This window comes from Myotis lucifugus, unplaced genomic scaffold, assembly GCF_000147115.1.
Source record: "Myotis lucifugus unplaced genomic scaffold, Myoluc2.0 scaffold_674, whole genome shotgun sequence".
Classification (NCBI taxonomy): domain Eukaryota; kingdom Metazoa; phylum Chordata; class Mammalia; order Chiroptera; family Vespertilionidae; genus Myotis; species Myotis lucifugus.
Window position 1 is genome coordinate 92,723 of NW_005871722.1, and position 18,318 is coordinate 111,040.

The 18,318-nt window shown below is 57.0% G+C and overlaps 1 protein-coding gene across 1 annotated transcript in view; it reads right to left on the reverse strand.

Moving 5' to 3' along the window:
• Window positions 1–18,318, reverse strand: part of ITPR1 (inositol 1,4,5-trisphosphate receptor type 1) — a gene marked incomplete at its 3' end in the record, with an annotated part of 121,723 nt that overhangs the window by 88,587 nt on the left and 14,818 nt on the right. Inside the window, exons 3-4 of the mRNA XM_023746403.1 lie at window positions 17,103–17,210; window positions 12,414–12,484 (exon numbers count right to left, since the gene is read on the reverse strand). Coding sequence (XP_023602171.1) covers window positions 12,414–12,484; window positions 17,103–17,194 — 163 coding nt within the window. The remainder of the gene's footprint in view (window positions 1–12,413; window positions 12,485–17,102; window positions 17,211–18,318) is intronic.

Below are 18,318 nucleotides of genomic sequence, written 5' to 3' on the forward strand. Positions count from 1 at the left end.
GGTCGTTACGTTTCTGACAACGAGATGCAAGAACACAATGTTAGACCGAGTCTTTCCTCAAACAGAGATTAAAAGTCAGCAGAGCCAGAGAGGGACCCGAGAAGACTAGAAACACAACAGCGACACAAGCAGGGCCTGGCCCGGGCCTTGATGGGACAGACCCGCAATAAGAGTTCTGCTGTGTCTCCTTATCCCATCAACATGCATCACAGACGAAGACGAGCCGGGCCTGCGGTCGGGGAGGAAGCAGAGGCTGGGACTCAGGTCCCAGCCCCTAGACCTGGGCCGCGTGCTGTCACCTGCTCCCGCCTCTTCACGGGGCACGAGCTCAGCGCTCCGTCAGGACGTGCTAAGGAACGCAGCGCCGAGAGTCACAGAGGAACCGTCCAAGTTCTCACTCTCGGTCACTGCGTTGGGCTGTAGGCATCACCCTAACCCTCTGCCCTTATCGGCCCACACGGAAGACAGACGCACAGCCTTTCTAAGTAGACGTAGTTTAAGCAGGAACAACAGAAAGTAGAATCCAGTGACTCAAAGAACCCTCATCCAAACTCAACCAGGACCTTTTCTTGGAATTTTTAAAGATTAAAGCAGCAGAGACCAGCCTCTCTCTACCGGTTAAAGCTATAAAATTATAAGTTTCAGGAGCTACTGGCAGCCAGCCGTCAGATAGAAAGTGACAGTTTGCCATTGGACAAAAAGTAGCAAGTGTGTGCTGCCATTTCTTACAGCACAGAATTTCCAGACAAATTAAAATGATTGTTTCCAAACAAAATAAGAGAAGTGACCACCAACAGACCCTCTAAATTCTATAGGATATTCAGATAGATAGATAGACAGATTTTTTAAAATTGATTTCAGAGAGGAAGAGGGAGAGAGATAGAAACATCAATGATAGGAATCGTTCAGCTGCCTCCTGCACACCCCCCACTGGGGATCAAGCCTGCAACCCGGGCATGTGCCCTTGACCAGAATCGAACCCGGGACCCTTCAGTCCACAGGCTGATGCTCTATCCACTGAGCCAAACCAGGTAGGGCTCTCTAGGGTGTTCTTGAAGCAGGAAGATAATTATCCCAGATAAAAGGTCTAGTAACTATTTACTAATTTGTAAGTCAGTAAAAAAAAAGTGACCATATGAAACAAAATCATACCTAATATTCAAGTTTAAATAAAAAAATGTAAAAAGCACTAGCATTATGAACACCGAGAGCATATACTGAGAAAGGTGAAGGGAACCGAAATGTTCTAAGGTCCTTGTGGAACAGCAGAAAATAATGATAGCTGTTAGCTTTAGGCTTCGTTCAGTGCGCACAATGAAACGTGGGGTACCTGCTACAATAAATATAGAAGGTATAACCCTCAACCTAACTTGAGCACTCCTTGCTCTTTTACAACAGCAATCTATGGGAGAATCAATACAGCCAAGAAAAATGGAATGGAGAACCACCACAACACACCTGCAGTGAAACTTAAAGGAGGCAAGAAAGGAAGAAAATTGAGGTAAAAAGAAAAACAACTAAGACTATATACCCGAAACCATCATTCTAATTAATAGCCGCAGGCGGTTGGAATCATTTTTAAAATCTGGCTGTGTGCAGTTTATGAGAGACACGTCTAAAACTTAAGGACAGATCGTTTGAAAAAAGTTATATCAAATACTAACTGAAACAGTGCCGGGGCGGGTACATTCATAATAGAAAAAACAGACCTCGAGACATAAAACAGGTTAAAATGTTCCCTACATCATGATAAAACGTTCAGTTCACCAGGAGGTTAAAACAGTTCTACACGGTTTTAGCCTTTCCCCGAGTGACTTCCATAAACTGAAAACACACACACAGAAAGGACCTTGTAAACTGCAAGATGACGCTGCAAGTCCACCTTCCTAACAGGAGTTTTTAAACCTTTAAGAATTGTTTCCAGGCAGTACAATGCCCTTCTCCCCGGGACACGTCCTCCGAGACATCCATGTATTATATTACCACCCCCATGACCAGGGCGGCACAGCTCCATCACTGCAAACACTGCCTTTCAACAACTGATGCGTCAAATTGACCAAAACAAAACAAACCCACGCCCACTAGGACACGCACCAGGCCGGAAACCCACATTCCCTCAAACCCAGCCGGGCAGGTGTAGGAGCGGGTCACGTGAGAGGCCACAAAACAAGCCTTTCCGGTTTTGAAGGACTGATAGGATCCTGGGATCTGACCAGCACAAACCCAGGCATCAAACGCTTTCTAAAAGGAGAGAACGCGGAACTCCCCCCCGTGCCCCGGCCCCCGCACAGCTGAAAACAGAGAATGCCTCTAGGTGACACACAGGTTTTAGAAATGATCGTGGATGAGAGAAAACATTCGGAGGTCAGTAATAAAACCACGAAACGTCACGCTCTGTGGGCCACCATGACAACACCCCTCCGAGCAAGCAGGTCAGACTCTCGGCCCGCGGGCCGCATGCCTCGTTTATTTGGCCTGCGTTAGCCTTTGAGTTTGACATGCTTGCCTTAGCGGGAACGGACAGCGAGAGGCCCACGTGACAGCGGAGAAGGCTCACGCCTGATCCCCCGACGTCAGAGCCTAAAGGGAGAGCAGGGCGAATTCCAGGCAGAGGAGGACGAAAAGGCAGAAATTAAGGGACTTCAACAGCAACCACGAGAGAATCGATAAAGCCAAGATGTGTTTCTCTGAAGACCCACGACATGGAAAAACGTGTCAAGGAACTATTTATTCTTTATTTAATGCACAACTAAGTATTCCTAGGAATAGCGTCATGGTAGTCCTGTTGATACTGTAACCATCACCAAAATCACAGTGGCTAAAGCAACACAACTCCATCTCCGGATGGCACGAAGCCTACAACCAAGGCAGGGCCGCCTTCCTTCCGGACGCCTGCCCCGGCTCCTGCTCTCCGGGGCTCCCGGCTGCAGCGCTCCCACCTGTTGCTTCCATCCCCCTGCCTCCTCCTAAGCCCTGCTCTTCCCGCCTCCCGCCCGTGAGGACCTGCGATGGCATCATCGGACACATCAGCAAATCCCAGACAGGCTGGCCTCCTCCAGGCCCTTCACTCTGTCACACCTGTGACGTGCCTTTTGCCAAATAAGGGGACGTGTGCGCAGGTTCTGGGGATTACAGTGGACATCATGGAGGGGGGGGGCATTCCTAAACCCAACGCAGGGACCAGACCAAACCAGACACTTCAGGGACTAACAAGAAAACAGAGGATACTATAGGTTCGAAGCCTCAGATGACACAAGTGAACGTCTAGAAAAATGCAACTGACAAAACCAACCCGAGAAAAAAGATGTAGGAGGGGTGAGTCGGCGGTTAACCTGGCCATGAAGAATGCACCTGGCGAGCCGGCTGACTCACTGGGCAACCGGGCGTCAGGGAACATGATAGCAACAGACAATACAGATACAGCCACCACCCCCGCTGAGGGCAGCAAAGCAGGGGCACCGCAGGGCTCCAGCTCAGAGCACAGCAAACCCTGACCCAGAGCAGCACAAGGACACGCAGCAGCAGATGCGCGGAGGGAGGAAGGGACGGAGCTGGACACAGGCCCTGCTGCTGAGGGTGCCCCGGCCTGAGCCCTGCTGTGGGGCCCTTCCTGCAACTCAGCCGCAGGGCCAGGATGGCTTGAGCCCACAAAACCCACCTGCTGTGGGAGCTAGCTCACGCAGGCTGTGGCCAGAATCAAGTCCCTATGAGCTCACCACCTCACTGACCAACCCGACACACCCACCCCCTCCAGCGATACCTGCTCACTCCCCGCAACCCAATGACCCTCGCGGGCGCCAGGGCCTAAACACCTGCGGGTGAAGAAGCCGGCCGGCCGGAAGCACCGTACGTTCACGCTGGCGCTTCAGCACGCTCTCTAACTGCGTCTTCTCTAAACTGCTACTGAGATGAATTCAAATTACTTGGGCACAGTGACCTGATGGAGATGGCCACAGCCCTGGCCCGTGTCCTCAGTGGTCAGGGCGCCGGCCCGAGCACCAAAGGGTCTTGGGTTTGATCCCCAGCCAAGGGCTTGTACCTGGGGTGCAGGTTCCCTCCCACCATCCCATCCCTCCCGCCCCGGGTGGGGCACGTGCAGGAGGCCACCAGTCGATGTATCTCTCTCACATTTATGTGTCTCTCTCTTCTCTCCCTCCTTCCCTCCCTTCCACTCTCTCTGAAAAGCAATGGAAAAAAAAATATCCTCATGTGAGGATTTAAAAGAGAGAGGGAAGAAGGGAGAGGGAGAGGGAAAGGGAGAGGGAGAGGGAGAGGGAGAGGAGAGGGGGGGAGGGCAACAATGACCATTAAAAAACAAAATGTCTAGGATTCAACCTTCTCCGAGAATAATCCTCCAAGTGGTTCTCACGCGTCCCTCCTCGTACAACTGCAAAGCCCTCCTGGCAGCCCCGCTGCTCCCGTCCAGGTAGGTGACCTTGTGAGCAGCCGGGCAGCGCGCGCAACCCCAGGGCCTCTGAGACCGTCTCAGAGCCTGCCAAGGACATACTTTCCACGCAGTCGCTCAGATGCCAACAAGCCAAAGGGGAAGTTTATATCCTCTTAAATCTACCCCACATTTCAAATCGTATTAAAGAGCTGGCCCGGCTGGCGTGGCTCAGTGGTTGAGAGGTCACCATTTGATTCCGGGTCAGGGCACAGGCCCGGGTTGTGGGCTCCATCCCCAGTAGGGGGAGTGCAGGAGGCAGCTGATCAATGATTCTCTCTCATCATTGATGTTTCTTTCTCTCTCCCCTTCTCCCTTCCTTTCTGAAATCAATAAAAAAAAATTTTTTAAGAGAAAGCATTGTTTTAAGGTAAAAGAGAAAAAAGCTAAAATCGTAAAAATAAAATGGAGAGAGAAAATGGATGGGCTGTGGCTGACATGGGCGTGCAGAACCCAAGCCACGGTCACAGTCAGCGGTCAGCTGCAAACAGCTGCACGCGCAGCACCTCTGCGCGGCCAAGGCCGGGGATGACACAGGTGGACAAGGATGCCAACGAGGGCTTGAATGTGTGTCCTGGAACCGAAAAAACCGAACCCCACCTCGCACTAGAAACGGTACCCCAGCTCCACCCAACCTGGTAACATTTCAGCCATCGCCACAGCGAGGGGCCACTGCAGAGGTTCTCAGGGGGTAAGTGACTGATGGGAGAGAAGGTTTTACATCATCCACAGACGGACCATCGCTCGGGGCCAAATCTGGGTGCAGGGGCTGAGGGACCGAGGGACCGAGGGATGCAGGTGAGGGAAGGAGCCACAGCTGGGCTCGGGAGTCGGGAGTCAGAGCTGAGGGACCAGAGAGGGAGGAGGTTACAAATATCAAAAAATTTCTATAGGTGACAGGGCACCAGAGTTAAGTTAGGGTTTTTCAAAATGCTGACACGCCGAGCTCAAAAGGTTCGCCATCACTGGTCTAGAACCTTGTTGCTCCAACACCCAGATTCCAGACAAGCAGCAGCTTTTCAGGTGCCTCTCCTTGTCTCCACACCAACCTCCAGGTCACCAACAAGCGTCCTCGCGCCCCACCGGGTGGTCTGCGCCCCCAGGGGGGGCGGGAAATAACGCGACTGTCCTGCTTTGCTGTCAGCTTTCCACGCTCATTGCTGACATCGGACAATAAGGTGATGCTAATATCAACCAAAAAAGACAGAAAAGTTCCAGCTTGCACAGACCCGTGCCGGACGGCGGGACCCTCCTGGCCCTGACTCGGACCAAGGGCAGCCTTCCCTGGGGCGTCCATTACCCTGCGTAATATTTAATTGAATGCCCTGTTCCTCCAGGTTCCTGTACTAGAGCACCTAATTTTAGAAAACCGATTAGCTGGTTCTTTCTAACTGTATGTTATTGTAGCTAAGGTCAAATTTTTCACTGAAACTATGGCAACAAACCCCAGTATTTTCTGTCGACAAGACTGAAGCCAAGGCCGAGAGAGAGAGAGAGAGAGAGAGAGAGAGAGAGAGACAGACTGCACCGTGTGACTAACCGGATGTGGGCCCTTCACCTGAAAGTCCGAGCTTCCGGGAATGTGGAGGGGGGAGGGGGGACCTCGGAAATCTGCCAGCGGGACTCCCAGCGAGCTTAGGGACCGAGTCTCATCCCTGATAACATTTTTAGACACGCATAATTTTAGCACAAAACACCCAGAAGTTTCAGAAGCACTCAGATTGGAACTCACATGGACCCAGAAAATTTCCAGGTGAAAAAAGGAACCTCTAAATCTCGCCGAGGGAAGAATTGCCCAACTTATTCTCCCTCGATCATTGCAGCGGCTGGAACGGGAGCGCTTCTACCCTGACCTCAAAGGAACACAGGTGGAGCCTCTGATGGGACGGAGTCTCCTGCCCACACCTGTGGCCGCCTGCGCGCACCTCCCCAAACCAGTGCTGGTGGGACAGGCACAGCCTTTGCTTCTCCGGGAGCCGTGCGGCCTCCGCCCCGGAGAGAGGTGCCTCCCCCTGGTCATGGCCCCCGTGGAAGTAGCCACTGGACGTGCCTTCTCCTGGGAGCTCAACCCCCGTCCTCAAGGCCAGGCTGGGAAGGCAGCCTTATGCCAGCACCAGGCCAGAGCGCAGACTAAAACCTGGTCCCTCCAGATGCTGCAGAATCTATATAAACAGAAGACAGCGTGATACATGCTGCACTGGCCGTTGCCAGGCAGACAGTTAGCGTGTATCTCCAGCATGTTACAGACATGTGCACCTGTGACAACGTGTCCCAGAATGCCCCATCGGGGGCAACAGAGGAGGAAACTGATTAAGGAACCCAGTAGCTCAGGAAAGGGACACTGCAGGCCCAGCCCCCTCCCACGGGCAGGCTGGAGCAGGTCTGAAAGGGAAGGCTGCCGATGTCAGACTGTCTGGGTTCGAATCCTGGCTCCGGCGCTTCCCTGTAACCTTGGACCCAACGCTCAACCTCTCGTGGTCAGTTTTTCACCCATAAAAGGAGGATAAGCCTTCTGCACACTGCAGCTGCCTTGCGGGTGGCGACGGGAGTGAAAAATTAACATAAAGGAAACCATACAAGTTAAATCGATTAAATTAACTCATGTATGTGAGCACCATGCGAGGTAGTCACTGTTACCTGCACTTATGGAAAACAGGTTAGGATTAATTCCACAGGGTGATGGGACAAAAACAATTGTTTTAAATCTATGGCCCAAACGCAGCCGCCTACAGGACAGTGCGGGGGACGCCAGGGTGCGTCCCAGCCCCAATTTCCACGCGGATTTGCTCTTGGACCCCGGACACTTCCTTCGTCTCATCTCCCCGTCTGTGAAGAAAGGACGCGTTCTCATACGCTCAAGTGACTCAACCCGACCTCATCAGAGCTGCAGGGGCGATCAGAGAAGCCTGGCGCTCCGCTCCCAGGAGACGAATGACCCCTAGACCCCTGCCCACCCCCACCCCCGTCCCCATCAGCCTTGCCCTCGTGAAGGAAGCCACGGGGGCAATGCTGAGACTCGATCAGATGACAGCGTCAATGCTTCTGTGGCACTAAAGGCAGCCTCTGCCTCCAGAGCTGAAATCTGTTCTCTGTTAGCAGATGAGCTGTTACAGGTCAAAGGACACGAAGCGGGGCCTGGGGTCTCCACTCCATGGGTGACTCGGTGTCCAACAAGGAAGCTGTCCGGACACCAAAGGGCATAGGCTGCCCCTGCCCATGCCCGTGCCCAGCACGCCCAGCGCCGCAGACATGCACCTCGAAACTCCGGGCACGCGGGCAGAGAGCCAGCGAGGGGTGAGGAGTGTGTGGGACGCCAGCACAGTCGAGCCTCGGGCACCATCCCCGCGGCTGTGCCGCTGTGAGCATCCCTGCCTCGGGGACTGATGTAAATTACAGAGCGTTCCCTCCCAGCAGAGTCTGTCCGTGGGAGACAGCTAAGCTGGTAAACCTGAAATGAGGGTTATTTAAAACCTACTAATCTTTTTATTAAATTCGAAAGGATTTTCTGAACACAGTACAGGTTGCGGGAGGCTTCCCCACAGAGCGCACAGCGGCCCCCACACACCTCCAGTCCCCGAGGCCACTGCTGGACACGCACCTAAATAGGCTGTGTTTCCGCCTTATTTCTCCAGACGGTAGAAGCGGAGCCCCATCCCCGTCCCCGTCCTGTCCCCCCGACCACGCACCCTCCCCCCCGCTTAAGGCCCTTCACAGCTTAGAACCAAAATCACACAAAAAAATGTGAAGTTAGCCCCGTTGCATGTGAGTATTTAAAACTAAATGAGATATGAATTCATTCCTTGCATGCTTTGCCTACAGAAAGAAAGAAAAAAAAGAACGTTGCTTAGCAACAATTAACACAAAGTTCGGTGAAGACAGCTGAGCCAGGGAGCCGGGAGGGCCACCCTAGTCCACAGGACCTTTGCCACCCAGTATCTGGCTGTGTCCCCATCTGGCCCCAGCAAGGCCTGGCTGGTCCCACGCATGGGTCTTATCTTGACAGAGAAGGCCTGCAGCCCAAGACACAGGAGCCTGCCCGGGAGGCCGGGGCTCCCGGAGGCCAAGGCCCCATGCGCCAGGCTTTCTGTGACATGGACACCGGCCGTCTCCAGCCCCAGCACACAGTTCCAAGCTGCAAGGGGTTTGGGAAGTCATTTCACCTGAGCTGCACTTACCGACGGGGCCACTGAGTCCTGGAGAGGGGAAATGACTCTCCTGCCCCCCCTCACCCTCCCCCACCCCCCGGGCTCAGGGCCTCGGGTGGCAGATGCTGGCTGGACGCTGGCTCTCACGTCAGACGGTGCCCCCGCCCGTCTCGGTTTTCCTGCACCTGCCTCAGCCTGACTCCTCGCCGACGGTGACCAGGGAAGCAGGGCGACACTGAAATACTCTCAGGTTAGAAAGAGGCCCTTCGTCTCCGAGTCCCCCCACAAAGCTGCCGCGTCACCAAGAGCACAGAGGGGCCGGAGAGTCTGTGGAGGGATGCTGGTCACTCTGAGGCGAGACGCTGGCCTGCATAGTGGGGCACGACGCCTACCCCTCACGGGTGGGGGACGTGGGTGAAGAGAGAAAAGCCATACATGCTCTGCACAAAGTAAATGCTGTATTCATGTTGCCTCCTGTTATTCGGGATGTGGTTCTGTGTCTCCACGGAGCCCTAAGACTCCTGACAGCAAGGGGACGTGTTTACCGCCTCGGGCTGTCCCCGCCCCATCACCGAGGCCGCGGCCTGAGGCAGAGCAGGGCTCGAAGCCTCTTGAGCTGCACATGCATTTTCACATTCGCTTCCTGATTGCTGTGCGGGGAACCAAGCTGATTGGGGAGAAAGAAGAAACGGGGGACACGGGAGAGACTTGTCTAGAACACGCTCCGCCTCTTCCCAGTGCACAGAGACCCCTGACCGCATCACAGCACCCCTCCCTCCTCACCGGCCCCCCTCCCCCCGTCGCAGACTGAGTTTCCCTCAAACAGCTGCTCTCCTGAACGAAGACCTTCCCACAGGCTGAAACCTCTCTGACGCGGGGACATGGATATGGCGGCTCCTGGGACAAGAGGAAGAATTAGGGGCCAAGGTCAGCCCCTGGAACCGAAGGGAGACGATCCGATCCGGAAGAGGGGACCACACGTAGGCAGCATGAGCCACACGAGAGCCCCAGTCCTGTCGCTGCTCCACAGCCCTGAGGTCAGGGTGAAAACAGCAGGGGCCAGCGGCCGGCATGGCTCAGGGGTTGAGCATCGACCTATAAACCAGGAGGTCACGGTTCGATTCCTGGTCAAGGGCACATGCCCGGGTTGCAGGTTCGATCCCCGGTGGGGGGCGTGCAGGAGGCAGCCGATGGATGATTCTTTCTCATCACTGATATTTCTATCGCTCACTCTCTCTCCCTTCCTCTCTGAGGTCAATGAAGACATTTTTTAAAAAGAAAAGTAAAGCAAGCAGCAGGGTCCTGGGACCAGGAAGGGGACTGGCTGCCCGGCTCCCTCTTCCCTTCGCAGAAGATGTCACTGTGGGGGGAGGGGCAGGGGAGGGGACGGGAAAGATCCCACAGAGAAAGGAATTCACTAACCACAGAGTTTCTATTCCTGGTTTCGACCAGATGTCTGCCTTCCCTGCTCTTTCGGGACTTGGGCAAAGCCAACACCAATCAGGGAGGAGAGAGACCCTGCCTCACCTTCCGGAGGCCGGGGCCCCCGAAAGTGCCACCGCAACCCCAGGACTCAGGGACCCGAATCCTTCTGCACCTCCGCGCTTCTCCTCCCCCCGGGACAGAAACACTCCGAGCTGCATCGGTGACGCAGAAGCCTTGGCGGACGAGAAACAGGCGTGCGGCCAATCCCTTCTTCTACACACGCAGTGAGGGGCAGGCGACACAGCCAAGGGAATTGCAAAAAATAAAAATAAAAGCAATTCCTTAGAAATGTGCTTTTACCAGAAACAAGCAACTGCATCTATTAGGAAAACGAACAGCTATCCCGGTCACTGGGCGAGTCTCGTGGACCAAGAACGCTGGCTCTTTACCTGTACTGCCTGCAACCTGTTCCCTCTATAGGGACGGAGCTGCTCTCCCCAGCTTACAGGTGAGGAAAGAACCTCAGAGAAACTAAGTCATCCCTCGAGTCCCTGGCCTGTGTATGGAAACAGTGGGCCTCCAATCGAGGCCCCTGGGGCCCAGGTGCACACCCCCACCCAGGAAAGCATCTAAAGTCAAAAAGAGAAACGACACACAGTTATTCTCGAATCGCTAAGCAGTCATACGCAGCTCCTTGCCCGAGGGCTACCAGGCTCCGTACCAGGGCCTGGAAACGAAAGGAGAAGAACAGCCAGGCATCCTGAGCCCTCACCCAGGGGCCAGCCTCCCATTTCACAGATGAGAAAACCCAGGGTCAGGGAGGCTGGGTAATAAGTCACGTGTTACACGGCTAAGACTGAGTGGGACTCGGACTGCACCCCAGGAAGCCTGGTCCTGGGGCCGAGGTTATCGAGCAAATGGGGAGCAGGTGTTAGGAGGGGCCTGCAAAGGTACACACCCAGGTCGGAGCCACAGGGAGCTTTGCATGAACAGGCCTCTGGCTCCCATTCTCCTAAACACAGGCCGTGAGGGCCCCCAATCCAGTTTAGGGAATAACTTGTCAAGAAAAGGAGGGACGCAGCAGCACACCCCAAAGACGGCAGGCGGCTCCCCAGCGGCTCGCACACAGGCGCCCTGGGCCACCCAGATCACACTCCCTGGGGTGGGACTCAGGCCCCGCAGGTCTGAAAGTCGCAGGTGATGCCTCACCCTCCGCCAGCTGTGTGACCCCGGACAGGCTGCCTGACTCCGCCTGGGCGGGTTCCCCTCCCCTCACAAGGTGGACAGCGGCTCCATGTGCTAACCATGGCTCCGAGGCCACCGGTCTTGGCCTGTTAAAGGTAAACTGAGGCACGCCTGCTCCTCAGAGCGGGGAGAGCTCTGTGGCTGGCAGGACTAGGAGCGGCAGCTCCACTCTCTCACTTCTGCTGCGTTCGGGACCGGGCTCTGGACGAAGACACGGAGGAGGCTGGAGACAGCGGAGGGTCCTGTCACCTGGCCTGTCACTCCTCTGTTCCAACCAGCCGCCAGGGGAAGACATGCCCACAGCCTCGTGCCCACGGACGCAGCCAACACCAGCCTCCCTGCCCCTGAACGCCTGCTTCCCGTTTTATCCGAATTTCTTTAGCTTCGACTCGAAAACATCAGTTTCTAAGTCACCTGACAAGAACGTCTAGCGCAAATGATATCATGTGCAAACGGCAAGGCGTGAGCCCTGTGGGACTGAGGCCACTCGTCAGGCACCGAGCCCGCCCACACCTCACCCTGAGCCACTCGGGGAGCCTTGAAAAGCCGGTGCTGGGGTACCCACCCCCCGTCACTGACTAGGCTGCAGCCAGGCCCCAGCACCTGCCCGACGTCGCTCCCTGATCAAAACCTCGCAGCCAGAGCCGAGCCTCCCCGGCCACCGTGAAGACAGACGCGATGTTTTCTACCAGCTACGGCACCAGCTCTCTCTCACCCTCGTGGGACACGTAAAGCCGCCTCCCGAGGACACCAGATCAGGAGGCCTGACGGAGAGCAGGCGCCGGCAGAGCGCCCACCTGTCCCTCCAGAACGCCTCGCCCAGGTTGGGGGTCGAAGGGCACCAGAGCCCCCCAGCCCCAGCCCCTCCGGCAGCAAGGTCTGCCCCAGGCACACGCTTCCTGTGGCCAATACGGGAGCAGCCGCCTGGCGGGGACGGCCGCACGCAGGTGAGGCCTCAACCTGAACCAGCGCCCTCTGACCCGAGCTTCCTCAGGCACGCTCAAGAGGTCCCAAGGCTCTGGATGGAAACCCGACTTTTAAAAATATACGTAAGTAAATAAACCCACAACCGCTTTAAAAAACACACACACCGTGGCCACTTCATGAATTTTCCAGGGAGGAAGCCGCCCTCTCCAGGGAGGTGGCCGCCTTACCTCTGAACTTCTTGGGCGGATTGTTTAGGTCTCCAGTTTCCGGCTGCACAACACAGCGATCGTCGACCAGCCTGCAAAATTTAAAAAAAAAAAGAAAAAAAAGGTAAATGCTACATCAAGGCAAGTCCAAGAAAATAAAACCCTAAGCGCTCTACAAAAATCAAACAGCCACGCCCACCGGTGTGGCTCTGTGGTTAAGTGTCCACCTATGAACCAGGAGGTCAGGGTTCAATTCCTGGTCAGGGCACATGCCTGGGTTGTGGGCTCGATCCCCAGGAGGGGGCGTGCAGGAGGCAGCCGATCCATGATTCTCTCTCATCATTGATGTTTGTATCTCTCTCTCTCTCTCCCCCTCTCCCTTCCTCTCTGAAATCAATAAAAATATATTTTAAAAAAATAAAATGGCAGGGCTATTCCTGGCCTAAAAATAGACGGCCAGGTTCCCCGGGGGCTAGAGGGGCCCCTGCAGGCACAAAACCTGCCCCAGAAGCCCCAGCTGCTGCCTCTGCCAGGGCCGCCTCAGTCCATTTTCCGTGGCTCCTTTCTCCGAACCACATCCAGGATCCAAGCCCAGCAGGCAGTGCCCAAGCCGGGAGGCACCGCCAGGGGTCCTGTGCTCCGCCAGCGGAGCCCCCTCAGGGAGCTCAGGGTAAGTGCAGGAGCCCCATAAGCAAAAGGAGAACATAGCCTACGGGCTGTACCCCAGGAACTAACTGAGGCTGTGGGAGCAGCTGAGCCCAGGAGGTCACACCCACTGAACCGGGAGAGAGAACGGCGGGAGGAGGAAGACGGGGCGCTGCAGGCGGAGGGAACCGCAATGCGTGGAAACAGAAAAGGACTTCGAGGCCTTGGAAGTGGCTAATGGGGAAAGTGGGGAAAATGAGAAATAAGTATCAGCTCCCAGTGAAGTCTGGACCCCGAATTCAATGCCCTGGCTGATCAACCTCACGCAGGCACTTCCTTCAGAAGCACTCATTAAAGAGTCTGTTTGGGCAGGTGAAGAGAGCCAGGCCGGGAGCCGGGTGAAGGATATGTCCACCCACGTCCCTACCGCCGGCGACCAGGCCGGGCTCGCCTTCCCAGGGACCGCAGAGCTGGCTCCCAGCGGACAGGCTGCAGTTTTCCGGGGTCTCTTCCATGCATCAGGCTCCCTCTTACCCCAAAGCAGGTGCCATCAATCCCCGGCCTTTACTCTGACGGCTCCTTCCTCCAAAATCCCCTCCACTCCTAACATCCCACTGTCCCTCCAGGCCCTGCTCAGAGCCGTCTTCTCCACGAGGTCCCACCCCACCCCTGGCCTTCAGTGGCAGGCGCTCTCTGCCCTCTGCCCTCCCATCCCCATGGGCCAGGCCCTCCCATCCCCCCATCCCCGTGGGCCAGGCCCTCCCATCCCCCTATCTCCAGGGGCCAGGCCCTCCCATCCCCCCATCCCCGTGGGCCAGGCCCTCCCATCCCCCTATCCCCATGGGCCAGGCCCTCCCATCCCCCTATCTCCATGGGCCAGGCCCTCCCATCCTCCCTGTCCCCATGGGCCAGGCAGGAATGGCTGGAGCCGCCAGGGCGGGAGCTCCTGCTCTCGGCCCAGAAGGTGCCCAGGGCGAGTCCGGTCTCCTGCCCAGGCCAGGGGCTCAGTGGCGATGGATGGGGACCCCAGGGTCCAGAGAAGCCCAGCAGCCAGCGGTTTGCCTCCTTTGGCTCCAAAACACAGCTGTCTCTGCAGCCGCCAGAGGACAGTGCGGCCCTGGCCTGGGTTTTTATGCAGAAATCAAGAGCCGGGTGTGACACACCACGAGCCACCTGAGCCCCGCGGTCAGTGCAGCGGGGCCACCAGATCCCACGTGACATGTGGAGCTCTGGAACCAGGAGGAAGGGGCAGGAGGAAGGGCCCGTGAGGGCTGGAGGCCAAGGGATTGTCCACGGCTCTCGGCCACCTACGAGCAGCAGGAGGGGCGGCAGCACTTCACTGCTCCCGGCCCCAGGGTCTCAGGAGAGAGGCTCATTGGCCTCTGCTTCTAAACTACCCTCACCCGGTCCCCGCCACCAGGCCGACCGAAAGCTGGGTCCCCGGGCTGGGACCCCATATTCTAACCAGCTCCGCGGAGACTCAAGCCCCCTCTGACGCGCACGTGCCACACTCACTACTCGCGTCCTGAAGCTCAGCGTGTCCTGGAGCCATTGGGAGGGAGGGGAGCCATTGGGAGGGAGGGGAGCCATTGGGAGGGAGGGGAGCCACTGGGAGGGAGGGGAGCCATTGGGAGGGAGGGGAGCCATTGGGAGGGAGGGGAGCCGGCGGGGAGGAAGCCGAGTCCCACAGTCGTGGCCGCTCCTCCTCATCCACACCCGGGTCCACACATGGGAAAGGGGTTAAGAGGGGAATGAAAAGGCCAAGCCGAGTTTTCCAGATCCATTTTCATCCCAGTTTTCCTCGAATGTTGTGTGCAGGGGGCCAGGGAAGGACAGAGGCCTCTGAGGGAAGTGTTAAGAGGAGCCACCACCTCCCCTTTCCCACCCCCCCAACCCCCCCAGTAAGGAGGAGGAGGAGCTTAGCGTTCATTTGCTGGTAATTTTTGAAGAAAACTTTCATTAACAATTCGACATCCTCGGAATTCTATGCACAATACCCTAGAGCAGCGGTTCTCAACCTGTGGGTCGCGACCCCTTTGGCGGTCGAACGACCCTTTCACAGGGGTCGCCTAAGACCATCCTGCATATCAGATATTTACATGACGATTCATCACAGTAGCAGCATTACAGTTATGAAGTAGCAACGAAAATAACTTTATGGTTGGGTCACAACATGAGGAACTGGATTTAAAGGGCCAGAAGGTTGGGAACCACTGCACTAGAGGCAGAGGCCTCAGGGGAAGGAGACCCCAGGGTTTCAGGGCTGGGGGAGGAGGGGCCCAGCGCTCAGCACTGACCGGCAGTGAGCCTGGGGGCTGGCACCATTAAAAGAACTTGGGGCCACAGAGGAACAACGGGATGGAGGACGAACAGGGCATCCAGATCAGAGCTGTGGGCTGAGAGCGAGCGAGGAGGGCGGTCGGGGAAGCCAGCCCCCCCAGGGCACCCTTAGGAGCCTGGAGCCCTGACTCTTGGCACTGTGACCCCCAGGCAGGTGGCCAATCCTCTCCGCTTCTCAGAGGTTCACCTCCATGGACAGTGACAGCAATGAAAGGGCGAGGACTACGCCCTCCATCTTACCCTGGGTCCTCCATTTTTGGGCAGCCATGTGCTCGGCAAGGCTTCTTCCTGGAAGCCCAAGCCTCTGCTAGCCACACCCAGGATTTCTTTAAACTAACCAATGACAATCAAGGGAAGTGCGCGCCATAGATATGACCACATCCTGTGTAACGAGATACCGACTTGCGCCTGGCCAATCGGCAGGGCCCACAGTCCTCTCTCCTCCCCTTACTATAAAACCCCTCTCCCCACAGGGCTGGGTCTCTCTGCCACTTGCTGCTGCGTCAGTAAGGAGGGTAGGGGAGCCAAGCCCGGGTTTGAATAAAAGACTCTTTGCTTTTGCATCGGACACGGCTGGCTCCCTGGTGTGGTCTCTTGGGGATCCTGAAATCTGGGCATAACAAGCGACAGGGCGCACTGTCAGCACTGCCTGGGGACTGCAGGGCCCATGTGGGTGCAGCGATGCAGGCACCCTGCTGGGGACGCCCACGGACTCGCGGAATCGGTGCTGCTGCCGTTCTGGCTGAAAACTGAGGAGGATGACAGAGTCCCCACAGGGAAGGGGAGATGGCAGGAATCGGCCAGAAAGGAAAGGGGGGCAGAGCGGCCCAAGCGACAGAGGCCTCTTTGCCAAAAGCCACAGGCAAGCTTTTATCGAGGGACCCCCAGAAATGACTTTCCATACAGTGGGCGGGCTCCAACCGAGTGGTAATTCTGTGTCTGCAACACCTGCTCCTTGAGGCTGAGGTGACAGGAACGTGAGCCGGGGACCCCTCCCCGCCACCGCCCATGCCCGCACACCCTCCCGAGCGCGTGCACGGCTTTCCGTCACAGCCCTGGTTACAGGAAGGCCTGGCTCCCGGGAGGAGGAGGTCCCAGGAGAAGCTGTCGGCCTCCTTCCCCCCATTTATTTGCGACGAGCTCCTGCCAAATCCAGCAATGCACCCGGCCTCACTGCTCCCCTCACCGACAGCGTGGCCCACCCCGACTTCTGGAGCTGGGCACCCCGCTTCTGCCTCCTGTCCCCGCCCCGGGGCTGTGCTGCCCGTCCCCCTCTACACAGCAGAATCACAGGAGGACGTCACGGAACATAGTCGGCTGCTCAAAGCTGGCTGGAAACTGAAGCAAGCACAACAGGGCAACAATCTGGCTTCCAGAGCTCGGTGCAGTTTGCAACTTTCAAACGCCAACGGCAACTCCAAGTAGGAGGCTCTGCTTCCAAGAAAGATGGGCTCCGCGCTTCCGCGACACACGTCCCCGTCCGACAACGGGGCTCCTGTGAGGCTCACAGCGCTCCCCTGGGTCTGTGATCACGAACCTCAGCTGCTACCCCACATCCTCAGCACGTCCCTTCTACGGGAAGGAGGGGATTATGACAAAGTCTGAGCCAACCCCTGAAAAGCCGAGTAACACGGCCGCATGCTCATCGTAGCAAAACCACCGCGTTAGGCCGCTGCCCCGCCGCCTGAGACAGATGCGGCCACAGGAGAAGGCAGGTGCTCTTACCCCAACGTGCTGATGAATCCATTTGTCGATCCCTCCGCGTACAGGGAGCATATGTCCCCGATGTGCAGGAAACTCGACATCTTGTCAGACATGTCTTTCTCGAAAAGCCTAGACAAAGCAAAGGAGGCACCGTTATGAGAAGGAAAAAGAAGACTCCGCGGAGGGGAAAGCCGGAGAGCTGGCTTAGCTTCACTCCATTGTCCAGCGTGGCCGGCAGGCAAGGCCACACGAGGCCACAGGCAGCCACGTTTCCCCCGAATGTTACTGAAGTTCAGGGTGTTCCGAGCACAATAACGCCGGCCTCTCACGTGGCCACGCCCGGTCCGATCTGGCCCCCAAGGACCCTCGTGTCAAACAGTGACTCTGAGGCTGCAGGGACCTCGGCCAAGAACTCCGCGGGGGTCAGGAGCCGGCGCTGTGACTCATGAAACTAACATATTCCTGGACCTCGGGGGCGGGGCGTCGGGAGGAAACACCTGGATAGAACTTGGGCCTGGCGGTGCGGGGGACTCGGTACTCGAGCAGCAAAGTGAGCCCAAGAGAGTGACACCTGGTGACAGACACCACGAGGCTCGGGGAGCCTCCTCCCCGGGCAGGTGAGAGGAGTCAGGCTCAGGTCGGCGGGAGCCGGGGTCAGGAGGGCACCCGGCGAGTTCAGGCAGTCGTAGCAACGGCTCAGAGGTTCCAGGAAATCTCTGCAGCCCAGAAGTCATCACACACACACGCACACACACACACACATGCACACACCAACAAAAACACGGTCTGACTCATGGGAACAGCCGTAAAGACTGAGGAGTGGGAGCCGGTTATAAAAAGCTGAGCTGACATTGAAAACACGAGGTCATTTCCGTGGGAAGACGGTGCGCTGCTGTGGCCTGCAGGTGACCCCGGCGTCCCCGCGGCACCTGCCGTGTAGACACGCAGGGACCCGGGACTTCCCCAGACTTTTCCTGCAAACCCAGACCCCGGAGCCTCGCCCCACGTCTGCCCTCCAGTCTCCCCCCGTCAGCAGAGCCGAGGAGCTGTGATGGCCGATGGCCGGGGCCCCTCTCCTGGAATTGCCTTCCAGGGGCCAAGTGGCCTTCCTGGAAGAAGTGCGCAGCCAGGGCAGCGGGAGGCCCGGACACCGCCCCTTAAAGAAGCCGGTCCACGCGTGTGCGAAGGACAAGGAACAAGCAGTCTGCCCAGCACCACCCAGGAGCTGCAGGAGACA